At 51.8% G+C, this 12,752-nt stretch overlaps 1 protein-coding gene across 1 annotated transcript in view; it reads left to right on the top strand.

Annotated features, from left to right (window-relative positions):
* SLC43A2 (solute carrier family 43 member 2) overlaps positions 1–12,547 on the top strand; it is a 43,158-nt gene extending 30,611 nt beyond the window's left edge. The window contains exons 5-13 of the mRNA XM_042780489.1: positions 732–865; positions 954–1,156; positions 1,823–1,969; positions 4,706–4,717; positions 5,329–5,467; positions 6,848–6,977; positions 10,265–10,338; positions 11,555–11,678; positions 12,386–12,547. Of these exons, the coding sequence (XP_042636423.1) occupies positions 732–865; positions 954–1,156; positions 1,823–1,969; positions 4,706–4,717; positions 5,329–5,467; positions 6,848–6,977; positions 10,265–10,338; positions 11,555–11,678; positions 12,386–12,547 (1,125 nt within the window). The remainder of the gene's footprint in view (positions 1–731; positions 866–953; positions 1,157–1,822; positions 1,970–4,705; positions 4,718–5,328; positions 5,468–6,847; positions 6,978–10,264; positions 10,339–11,554; positions 11,679–12,385) is intronic.
* Positions 12,548–12,752: the final 205 nt, after the last annotated feature.

The raw sequence follows: 12,752 nt of genomic DNA, 5'->3' as shown, positions 1-12,752 counted from the left end.
GCGAGCCGTAGCTTCTGCTAGTACTTTTGGGACCCTTGTTAGGGTGCTGGAAATAAATAGCTATAGAGCCAATAACAGCTAACACGTTCTGCCAGGATTACACTGTTAACCCCACCAGACCTCCGTGAGGATGGATACATGCCAGGGTCATGCCCATTTCACAGAGGAAGAGAGTGAGACACATCCATTTGTTCGTTCCCTGAGCTGTTTCTGTGCCCCAACCATGGGCACTCTTCTAGGCATGGGAGAAACATCAGTGGACGAAGCTAGCAGGGCTTCTGTTCTCTGGGAGCTGGATTAGCAATAGAACAAGTCAGTGAGTCAAGAAACACTAGTCTCAGCCAGGGCTAGTCACTTCAACTCACTGGAGCAAGGTGATATGATAGCAATGGGGGTGGTCAGGGAAGGCCTCCCAGAGGAGGTGACATTTGACCCCACTGGAAGCACAGGGGGTGCATAACATGCCAGGGCCAGATAACTAGCAAGTTGGGGCTACTTGGGATTACTGGAAGGCCAGGTCTCTGATGACTGGAGGCCCAGGCTGGCAGAGCTGCTTCCTGTGCCTCTCCCCACACGGTCAGAACCAAGCAAACACCTCACAGCCCTTCAGCTCCAGCTCCTACTGCCAGTCCTGGGCTCCAGAAGAGTCTTCTCCCTCTCTGGCACCAGCTGTGGCTCCCCTCTGCTAATTCTGCCCCCTGTTCCTGTCCCTCCCTCACTGTGCATGTTAGGTCATCTATGACTTTGGTGTGTCCTTCATCATCATCCTCGTGGTCTGGGCCGGCTGCTCTGGGCTGGTTTTCCTCAACTGCTTCTTTAATTGGCCTCTGGAGCCCTTCCCGGGGCCAGAGGACATGGACTACACGTAAGTAGATGTGTATCTCTTTGCACCCATACCTGCCCCAACCAGTGTCCCTGGCAGTGCTGATGGACACTCTCCCAATGGCCTCCAGGGTGAAGATCAAGTTCAGCTGGCTAGGCTTTGACCACAAGATCACAGGGAAGCAGTTCTACAAGCAGGTGACCACAGTGGGGCGCCGCCTCAGCGTGGGTAGCTCCATGAGGAATGCCAAGGAGCAGGCGGCACTGCAGGAGGGCCACAAGCTGTGTCTGTCCACTGTCGACCTGGAGGTGAAATGTCAGCCGGATACTGCAGGTACCCGTCATGCCACCCTTGCCTCTCAGGCCTTTCTGTGACATCCACAGGGCTGCGGGCACCCACACCTGGGTAGCAGGGAGTGGCCAGCCACCCTAAACCTAGAAATGGCCGAGAACTTTGTGGGTTCCATCTCACTTCGCCCCAAACAGGGAGGTGACGTGACCCACCTTGTTTTACAAACACAGTGAAGCTTACGGAGGTTAAGGGACTGGCCCAACTCTAATTTCAGACCCTGAGTAGTGTAAACAATTAAGCACTCAGCTACCAGTCAAGAGGTTGGCTGTTCAAACCCCCCCAGACACACCTTGGAAGACAGTCCTGGAGACCTGCTTCCGAAAGGTCACAGCCTTGAAAACCCTGTGGAGCAGTTCTCCTCTGCACACGGGGTCACCATGAGTCAGGGTCAGCTTAGTGACAACTAACAACAGCAGCAACTTCACACACCTGGGAGACCCACCTTTTCAGCCTGCACCATGTTGAGCTTAGCTGAGCTGGTCCTTAAGTTACATCACCCCCTGCCCCTGCATCTATCGTGGGGAGGTCTGTTCAGCAAATCAGGCATCCTTTCCTCATGTCTCCCAACCCCTGGATGGTGGGTGGGCTGTGGCCTTGGGGGGTACTGGCCGCAGTTCTCCCTGAGTGTCCACGGCCTTCTCCCCACAGCGGCCCCCTCATTCATGCACAGCGTGTTCAGCCCCATCCTGCTGCTCAGCCTCGTCACCATGTGTGTCACCCAGCTGCGGCTCATCTTCTACATGGGTGCCATGAACAACATCCTCAAGTTCCTGGTCAGCGGTGACCAGGACAAAGGTAGGTGGCCTCCCGGGACCTCGGTGCACAGCCCAATGGGAGGGTAGTCCTTGAGTCTCGGGAGGTCACTCCCATCTGCCTGAGGTCAAGCCTGCTGGCCAGCAGCTGGAGTGTATTAGACTGGCCTAGACCAGACAGCAGAATCCCAGGGGCTATGTGCATGTCAGAGCCACATCACCAGAGCCAGCCCAAGCTGTTCTTTCATGTCCCCAGTCAGGGTCTGCTGGTTTAGGAGGTAGGGGAGGACTAAAATAACTGTGTGTTTGGGGCGTGGGGGACATGGTTTTCAGTGCCTGAAGGGGAAGGTTGACGTGTGTGTTTGTCAGTGAAAACATTGCACAGAACAGCATACTCCACTTTACTGCTTGTTGAAAGACAGCAAATCAAACCCAAACGCAGAAAACACCCCCAGAAAACCACCGGGTGTAGAGGGGAGGAGAGTCCACAGATTGGAGGCTTTGGAGCAGTTACGCTGCACCAGGCTCTGTGTCTCCACTGGGAAACGGGCGAGGCTTCCTGGCATGCGGAATCCAGTTGAAGCTTGTTAACACTGGTGGACAGAAGTGATAACTCACATGCCACATTTCCAAAACAGCTGAGAAGGTCTTTAGCTGATTAGAGGTTTTGATTCTGCAAAGAGTCTATACTTCCTCGGGCCTGAGCTGAGTCAGTATTAGTCATGACTATAGGCACAAATACAAAATGCTGAAGTTGTCAAGGATTTCATTTTACTTGGATCCACAATCAACAGCCATGGAAGCAGCAGACAAGAAATCAAACGATGTATTGCGTTGGACAAATCTACTGCAAAAAATCTCTCTGAAGTGTTATAAAGCAGAGATGTCACTTTGAGCAGTAAGTTGTGGTGCTCCTGACCTAAGCCATGGTATTTCCAGTAGCCTCATATGCATGCAAAAGCTGGACAATGAATGAGGAAGATTACAAAGGAATTGATGCATTTGAATTCTGGTCTTGGCAAAGAATATTAAATATACCATGGACTGACAGAAGAATGAACGAATCTGTCTTGGAAGAAGTACAGCCAGAATGCTCCTTAGAAGTAAGGATGATGAGACTTTGACTCAGGTACTTTGGTCATGTTATCAGGAGGGACCAGTCCCTGGAGAAGGACATCATGGTTGGTAAAGTAGAGGGGTCAGCAAAAAGGAGAAAGACCCTCAATGAGATGGATTGACACGATAGCTACAACAGTGGGCGCCAACATAGCAATGATCGTGAGGATGGCACAGGACTGGGCAGTGTTTCGTTCTCTTGGACGTAGGGTCACTGTGAGTCAGAACCGATTGCATTGACCTAGCAACAACAGAAGGACAAACACGGTTGGGTAAATTTTTCTTACTGGTGGTCACACTGGCCTGTAACCTTTTTGTTGGTTTCATTGTTTTTTACTTAAGGTGTGATACCTTAGGCACAAGGACTCCATCTTTAACAAAGGGCAAAGATAGCGTCAGGAGCCAGATAACACTGGTTCTACTATGGAGATGGGAGTTTTGTAGATAGGGAAACACTATCAAGGTGCCTTTAATGAACATTAACATATTAAAGGCCCAAAGCAGCCCTACAGGAAAAATAATCTATTTAGCCTAGTTTAATACAGTGTTCCCCCAAAGTTCTGTCACCAGAAGCCCTTTTATGTGACACTCATTACAATCTGTGCAACACATTTGGGGAAAATGGATCATGCCCACCTTGACCACCTGCCTGGGAGTCAGCCCCGACTGAGGACGACCCCATGTGCGTCAGAGTGGAACTTGCACCACAGAGTTTCCAACAGCTGATTTTTCAGAAGTAGATTGCCAGGCTTTTCTTCCAAGGTGCCTCTGGGTGGAACCCCCAACTTTGGGTTAGCCAGGCATGTTAAACGTTCCCACCACCCAGCGTCTCCCTATCACGTCTAAATGCCCTTTTTCTAAACACTCGGGGCCAGAGAGATCAAGACGCTGAAGTAGGCATACAAAGTCCCTCACTGGCCCTTGGGAGGCAATGTCTCCCTACAGCTAAGCCATGATCTTTACTCAGCTCCTCTGAGAAATTTTGATGCCCTGGGGAAATTTTTCCAACTCTCCCACATTCAGAAAGTCAGTTTCGAGAAGTGGAGGAAGTTGGGCAATGTTTGGTCTGTAGTCACAGGGCTTGGTTTTCCCCATCCTGCTCCTGTGAGCTGTTGCACCAACTCCATAGCAGGCTGTGCCCAGAGGCACTGCTTCAGGGTGGGGGAGTAGGGTGTGCGGAAGGAGACCAGCTCCAGCTGTTAGGGGGAAACCATGGTGTCAGATGCTTTGGCTGGCATCTGGGGTGGGTTCTTTGACTTCCCCCTCCTTACAAGTACAGAAGGAGGTGACCCTGGCAGAGCAGTGTCCCCAGGGCAGGTGTGGAGTAAGGGGTTCTGGTTCTCCCAGACCTTCCTCATGCACGCCACTTCCTCATCCTGTCCCTGGCCGGTGCTGCAATGAGGCATCAGCTGCACATGACTGAGGCTCCCGCAGACAGGGCTACATAAGCAGGTGCCCGTGCTGGGCCCTCTCCCACCCCCGCTCCCAGAAGGCTGGCTCACACTTATCCTTCCCTGAGCAGCTGAGAGTCAGGGCTCCAGGAGAAGTGGTGTGTGTGCTGGGCTAGCCTGCCTCCACTCCCCAGTACTCTCTAACAGCTTTTGAGATTTCTGCTGCTAATCTCTCTCCTTTCTGCCTTTTCACCGTTGCTTTCTTGATGCAGTCATGGCCACGGGTAAGCAGGGGGGGACTGTCTGTGAACATGGCGACATCCCCTCCCCTCCTGGGCAGGGGCAGCCTCTGTTCTGCCAGGAGCCACCTCGTCTTGAACTCCATATATCCCTCTTGACCAGAACGGCACAGTGTGGGTGGGGCCGTCAGCTTTCAGCTTCCATTTGCCGAAAAAAATCCCATCATTTAAAGGCCCTTTGAAAATTGAAACCTTACGTCAGAGCCCTTGTGAGTGATGCCTTCCTAGGATATTTCTAGAGGCAGAAAACTAATGGCCAGTTGCACACAAAGCCTGAATCATCCGTTGCTAATTTTGTGGTTCCCGAATCACAGTGTCTTCCTGGAGCTCCTGGGGAGGACGTTGTGACATACTGGGCTTCATTTGCTGTTTCTTGGAAACCAGCAGGGGGCTGGGAACATAGCATGAAGCAACCTGTCCCTTACTCTTCAGCCTTGACTTTGGAGACTAAGGTAGCTGGGCTTCCATTAAACTCTACAGTGACAAGGGGGTTTGGGTTAGACCTCAGATGGGCCTTGAGTACTGGCCCTGCCCAGACCCTGCCCCTAGGCCCTATGCCGGCAGCCCCGTCCTGATGCCACCCGTCTTCCCCCCAGTTGGCCTCTACACCTCCATCTTTGGTGTGCTCCAGCTGCTCTGCCTGCTGACAGCGCCGGTCATTGGCTACATCATGGACTGGAGGCTGAAGGAGTGTGAAGATGCCTCCGAGGAGCCTGAGGAGAAAGACACCAATCAGTGCGTAGGCAGGGCCTGTGCCCCTGGCTCCCAGCCCCTAGAGGAGTGAGAGACCGTGCAGTCCCGTGTTAAAGAGTGACAGCGTGGGTAGGTCAGTGGGAGAGGCAAGAGAGGAGAGTGTGCTCCAAGTCACTCTCAGAAGTCACTCCTTTGTTCAGCTCAGTGTATGTTTTGGAATTTTCTCATAGAAATTCTTTTGCTCGCTAAAGCTTGGCAAGCACTGAGCTAGAGGAAAAAGGAGGGATGAGAAACAAAAGGAAAGTCTGTGTGCAGATGATGGGATATCAAACCATTTGCCTGTAGGACAACCCTCAGATCCGTAGCATGCATGGTACAGTGGGTAAACAGTGATTTTAAAGGCTCCTGTTTGCCTGCAAGGTTTACTCCACTCAGTTTGCATAGTAAGTTGCTGTAACCTTACTATGTGTTCATAGATTTGTTCATGATTGTGAGGATTACACAAGGTGTTGACACCCCATCTTATGTAAGGGTTGGGCTCTAAATTCGGGATAGTTAAACACTCTTTTTTTGTGACTCCACCTAATATAATAAGCTGCTGTTTATCGTATCAGGCCCTGTGCCAAGCACTTAATGCACAACATCTCAACATACCCTGTGAGACGTGTGCTAGTGTTCTACCCATTTTACAGATGAGGACATTGAAGCTAGGGATTTAAGGAGCTTGCCTGAGGTAACAGAGGAAGTGGTGGGCCTGTCCTTCCTGCACTTGTCCAAGAGCTTGGCATTTGTTCTTGGAGGAACAAAAGCACTCCCCATGTCATCTGATTGTCCATAGGGGATCAGTGTGGGTGGTGAGGCTGGATTTGGTGATAGTGAATTCACAAGGAAATAATTACAGAGAATTCTCTGTTATCTAGGTCAGGTCCCACAGCCAAGAGGTTATTTGTGCCCATTCCTGTTCCATCTGCTGCATATTTGTTTCTCCTTCCCCCTTCCTACCCCCCAAGGGGAAATCCACTCATTTCCTTCTACAGCCTGTTATTGGCTCCCTGCAAGGTTTGGGTGAAGCTGAAGCCAATGGTAAAAATGAGGCTTTGCTGCATCAGAACTTGGGTGCCCTCTCCTCTTCCCCTCCCTGTCATTTTGCTTGGTTTGCACCAAAGGTAATGCGGTGTTGTGGTGACCGTCTTCCCGTATCTGAGACCCCTCTTCCACTGGAGTTCTCGTCTAGTGCTCAATCGAGCTGGGGGAGCGGGACTGTCCCTGGTGCTGGTCTAGTTCTGCCACGGCCCCTGGAGTGGGCTTGGGAGGGTCCACAGTCTTGCTTTGGTCCACATATTGTAGCTCTCTAACTCCTTGGGAGCCCCCCACCCTCCAGGGAGCCCCCAGTGCCTATGTATCTGCTCCATGTCTCCACAGAGGTGAGAAGAAGAAGAAGCGGGACCGGCAGATCCAGAAGATAACCAATGCCATGCGGGCCTTTGCCTTCACCAACCTGCTGCTTGTGGGCTTTGGGGTGACCTGTCTCATTCCCAACCTGCCTCTACAGGTGGGTATGGGGAGAAGGAGAGGCCAAGTGGGGGGGGAGTGACAAGAAGCCATGCTGTTTAGAGACTAAAAACTCGTGATGCATCATGGAAGCCATCACCAAACCAAACAATGATTTTCCATTTATTTATTCAGCTAACCAATTAGCCAGCTGTTATGTACTGAAGAACTGTTACCACCAGGCTCTGTGCTGCATGCTGGGGATGAGCTATAATGAAATGAGATTGTCTTTTGCAAAAGAACTCTTCTCTGTGAAGGCATGTGGTTCTTCTTGGTCTTCGGGACATCTTGAGTATCATGATGTTCACCATCATGTCGTTTCCCGAAACCATGTAGGGTAGTTGTGTAGCTATTTGTTTTGCATTTCCTCAAACAGCTGAGATCTGATGTCTCTAGAGGTCTGGCCAGTCTGCGATGGTGGTGGGAACATCTGCTCCTCAGGCACAAGAGTGCCCGCTGGGTTGCCACACTGTGCAGAGCAGCTAAGGGCTGGGATCACTTGGCATCAAGGTTCAGAAACTTTACTTGCACAGGATTTCTTATTCTTTTGAAATATGACTTTTGACGGAGATGAAAGCATTAGATAGACTTTGCCACCTGCCTGACTCCACCTTGAAGTCCATGAAAGTGGCCTAGCAGTAGGTGTGGCTCCAATCCCCAAGTGTGTGAACTTTGAAGGGACACGGGAAATGGAATTACTTCCAGATGGCTGTAGCCCAAGTCTAGATGGTATCTCAGGCCAGGTCCAAGAGGAAAGCAAAGTCCCTCCCTTTTCACCACTGGTCACGTGTTGAGGTGCATTAATACCCAGGTGTGTACCACCCACGGGTATCATTACGTGTATGTGCTGACACAGTATGCAGATAAGAGTAAACCGTGGAGACTAGGACTTCTAGTTGACAGTGTCACTGCATCCTTAGTGCCTCCTGGTGGCTTCCCTTTCTGCAAGACTGGCAGACTCTTGCCCTGACCACCTTGCTCAGTTGAGGATCAGTGCTCAGTGGGAACAGCCAGCTACCTTTTCTTTTCTTTAGTTCTTTTTGAAAGAAGAGTTGTAGAAAGGAAACAAAGCATTTGCAGTAGGCCCCTGCACAAGTATGTGTGTGAGTATGCAAAAGCGTGTGTGTGCGCAAGAGTATGTATGTGTGTGCACGAGTACATGTGTGCATGTATAAGAGTATGTGTGAGTGTGTGCAAGAGTATGTATGTGCATGTGCGTATGTGTGTATGTGTGCATGCACATGCACATTCAGGTGTAGCTGCTGTCAACACCACAGAGAACAGCCCCTGCCCCTCCACCCCCCACATTCCTGGGGACAGGTCCTGGCTGCTGAGCAAGATGGCAGGGCTGTGTACAAAAGACATCAAAGGTAAAAAAAGGACCTGGTGGTGAAGTGGACAGCTCTTTTGCCTCTCAGGAATCACTAATGAGTGCCTCTCAAAGCTTGCCTGCAGTGGCTTCCTGGGAAGGGGCCCTCCCAGAGACAGTGGTGGCGCTTTCCCAGGAGGCCAGGGAGGACAGCTGCCTGTTGGCAGGGTCTGGGGTGGCCAGGCAGCGAGGTCCCTGGGCACAGTCTTCAGGTCAGCAGAAGCTGGAGATTAAAGTCATGATTGGTCCCTCCTACTCAGTGCTGTGCTAATACACGTCTAACAAACAACTCACTGGGAGGTGGGGGGGGGGGCCATGGTTTGTAGTGTTTGCCAATTTCCCAGGTGTAAATGCTCTTGTCATGGTTGATTTCAGGCTACCAATGTGATGTCACTGAACATGGGTTGGGAAGAGATTTACAGTAACATCCCATTTTGTAGTATTTCCACCATTTAAACATAATAGATGTAAAAATTCTCAAGAGCATAGATAATTGGAAAACAGTAAAATAATTGGGAGTCTTCAAATTTATTTAAAAAAAAAAAAAAAGATGAGATTTACTGTTCTGATAGAGACTAGTGAAACTCCTGAGACTATAGCCCCTAGTGACCCTTCTAGGCCTGGAATTGAACTCACTCCTGTGGCTTCCAGCCAAACAATAGACAGGCGTATAAGGTGAACATTTACACCAGATAGTTGCCTTCCTTACAACAATCAACCATGGGAGATCAGAAGGACAGTATTTGCAGAGGAAGATAGCTCAGAGGGCAGGAATGCATAGGAAAGAAGGACATGGGGAAAAGGTAACCACAGGGAGGAAGTGGGGATGCGATCAATGTCATGAAACAAAATGTGTTTGAACTGTTGTATGGAAAATGAATTTGCTCTGTAAACTTTCACCACACCACAGTTTTGAAAAATGAACAAATAATTGGGAGTCTCTGCATGGCACAAACAGTTAAGCAGTCAGCTGCTAGCTGGAAGACGGCCGTTTGCGTCCCCCCAGAGGGGCCTTAAGAGAAGAGCCAGGCAAAGTCAGCAGAGTTCTGCTCCGACACACAGCGTCTCCATGGGTCAGGATCACCTTGGAAGGGTTTATTCCTTTTGTTTGAAATGTAATTTATTTAATTGTAAGTTTATATAATTTCATTTTTAATAATTGCTATGCTTAACAACCAGCTACCAAACCGCCTGAAAATTCACCAATTGCCCTGGAGTGCTGGCACAAGCCACCTCCATCTCTGGTTCCCTAGCGCCACTCTGACAGGAATATACCACAAAGGGGATGCCTTTGACGAACAGGAGTTTATTCTCTTACAGTTTGGAGGCTTTAAGTCTGAGTTCAAAGTGCCAGGCTCTAGGGGCTGGGTGAAAGCCCCTCAACCTTGGGATTCAGCTCTGCCTCCTGCTCCCTGCCTGCTGGAGCCTGGAGGCTTTTCTTCACTCAGACAGCTGCTGGCTGCTGAGACTGACAAGCCCAAGGTTGACAAGTAAAGAAGCACAGTTCTGATGTTACCAAACCACACTGCAGGCCATGAATTCAAGTGCATTGAAAGTCCCAAGGTCCGCAGAGCATGGCAGGCTGCTCAACAAGGACACGGCTACATGCAGAGTTCAAGTGTGCCGTAAGCTAGAGACCATTCCCAAAGTTGCTGCTTATATATGGAAAACAGACCACATACCCAAAGGCAGCTACTCAGCTGCTCCCAGTAGATTCCACCATGGAGTTGATTACCAGTCTCATCATGGGGAATACTACATCCAGCTGCCCAGCCACTCAGCCAGGCCCAGCCAAGTTGACACACAAATGTAACTACCACACCACTGGTGCTATTGCTCTGGGCCCCAGGAATTGTGGGGTGGGGGACAAGTGAGGGGTCCTCCCAGCCTCCCCTTCACACTCTGTCTCCCTCCCACAGATCATCTCCTTCATCCTGCACACGATTGTGCGTGGGTTCATTCACTCTGCCGTCGGGGGCCTGTACGCCGCTGTGTAAGTCCTGAAGCTGCGAGGGGTCTGGTGGATGAGGAGAGAGGGAATGGGTTGAGGAAGGTTCATGGTGGACAGCATCCCTGAGGCCGGGCCAGCCTGTCTGCAGGCTTCACCTTTTTGCATCAGAGCATGGGTAGCAGGGCTTCTGCTGGGTGTGTCAGAGGAAGGCCATACCTAGCAGGAGGTGGGTTGGGTGGGCCAACAGTTGAGTGCCCACAAGCCTCAGCATTTAACATGAAGTCAGTCCCCCAGCTGGGGTCAGTGCCTTGTGTGGCTTATTATTGCCACGGGGCCACTGCTCAGCTGAGTCAGGGCTGCCCCTGGCTGCTCACCGGGAAAAGCAAGGGTGAGTTCTGGCTGCCAAAGCTGAATGTTTATGTTCCAGTGGCGCTCAGCAGGGGCAGCCACATGGATAACTGAGCCCAGAATGGATCAGACAGTCCTCCCCCAGAGCGTCAGATGGCCCAGTTCTGGCCAGAGCCCACAGCCTTCTCAGGCCCTGGCTGAAATGAAACTTGCATCTTTCTCCAGGAGGCCGCATATCCTTATAAGGAACGACAATTGTTCCTCCTTGTCACTCCTCAGGGTTGCCCCTAAAACTGGAATCGAAACACCATCCATTGTCTCTGACCCCAATTCCAGCTTGCCCTTGCTGGGATCCCTTCCTGCCTCTGGGCCAGCAGAGCCAACGTTTGCAGAGATTTTGCCTAGAACGTTCTCCCCCTTCCAGCATCATCCCCCGGGGGTCATTCCAGGTCTGCTTACCCCACCCCCAGGCCTGGAGGAAGTCTCGGCTGTCCTGGCAGGGTTTGAGGGAGCCAGGCTGAGAACTGTGATGCTGAGTTTCCGTGATTACACAACGCTTCTGCCTGGATGCGGGCACAGCACCACCGCTCTCCGCAAACCAGCTTCTGGGTGCTGTTTCCCAAGCTGTAGACGCCCACTGGCACCAAACTGTTGGCTCACTCTGCCAGACCCCCACACCTGGGCAGGGTGTGGCCCTCTTTGAGTCTGGGGCTCCTGCTGGTACTAAAGGTAACCCCACTTTGTAGAAGCACTCAGCAGGAAGCAACCTAGGGTCCAGCACCGCACTGTTCCCGGGGGCTGCTCCTGCCCCTTCCATCTCTGGCACCAAAAGTGCCGCCTGAGGCCGAGGAGGTGTCTGGCAAGCCTGTGAGTGGCATTGCCATGACGGGGTCCCAATTTCCCCTGGCAGGTACCCCTCCACCCAGTTCGGCAGCCTAACAGGCCTGCAGTCGCTGGTCAGCGCGCTCTTCGCCCTCCTGCAGCAGCCCTTGTTTCTGGCCATGATGGGCCCCCTCCAAGGAGACCCTCTGTGGGTAAGAAGGGGCAGGGGGCTGTGGGACATGGGCTTCTGCTCCACCCTGCTGACTGGGAGTGGGGAAGTCCTTCAGGGGCTTCCAGAATATCAGGGTGGGAGGTGAGAAGTTCCCTGGTGGGTGTAAGCGGTTTGCGATTGGCTGCTAACTTAAAGGCTGGCAGTTTGAAACCACTCGGAAAGGCCACGGGAGAAAGTCTGGGTGATCTGTTTCCATTAAGATTACAGCCAAAACCCTATGAGGCTCTCTATGAAGTCACCATGAATCAGCATCAACTCAAAGTTTTTTTTTTGGCGCGGGGGAGGTGAGAAATAACCTCGTTACACCTGATTTGGGGTCAATAGAAGAGAGTTCTGCCTGGTTCCCCCAACGGCCCAGGATTCTTAATCTACTGCAGTGACTAATCCTGGCCTCAGCCCTGGAGATTCAGATCAGTAGGGATAAGGTGGGGGACACAGGCCCTGAGGGCTGCTGTGTGGCCTTGTGCAGAAATAACCTCTGAATTCTGGTGCTGGAATGTGGAACAACAGGCCCTCGGCCCTTTGGAACCTTCCTGTTGCAGTTTGTCCTCTCCTGTGACCTCTCCTTTCCCAAACCTGATGTGAGGGAGGGTCTTGAGCTAGGCTCTGCAGAGACCACAGCCTGCTCCCTGGCTCCGCCCCACCCTCACCCCGGTGTGACGGCGACTCTCGTCCCTGCCTCCCCAGGTGAATGTGGGGCTGCTGGGCCTGAGTATGCTGGGGTTCTGCCTCCCCCTCTACCTGATCTACTACCGGCGGCAGCTGGAGCGGAAGCTGCAGCAGAAAAGGGAGGATGACAAACTTTTCCTCAAGATCAACGGTTCATCCAACCAGGAAGCTTTCGTGTAGCACCCATCACCTCAGAAATGTGGCTGCCCGCCTGTGCTTCAGTGACGGCCCTCCTCCCCATGCAGAGGACCCCCCTGCGCCCCGAGGATCCTCTCCTTTACCACGTCGGTGTCCACACTCCGTCCCAGGATCCTGGTCCTGCCTCAGAGCTCTGCAGTGGAAGGATGGGAAAGGACCCAGGACGGGCAATTTTCCTACTGCTGGA

Source organism: Orycteropus afer, unplaced genomic scaffold (assembly GCF_000298275.1).
Source record: "Orycteropus afer afer isolate SDZICR_OR568_19922 unplaced genomic scaffold, OryAfe1.0 scaffold00042, whole genome shotgun sequence".
NCBI classification, from domain to species: Eukaryota; Metazoa; Chordata; class Mammalia; order Tubulidentata; family Orycteropodidae; genus Orycteropus; species Orycteropus afer.
The sequence above is the reverse complement of the archived record's forward strand: the minus strand, read 5'-3'. Positions and strand labels throughout refer to the sequence as shown.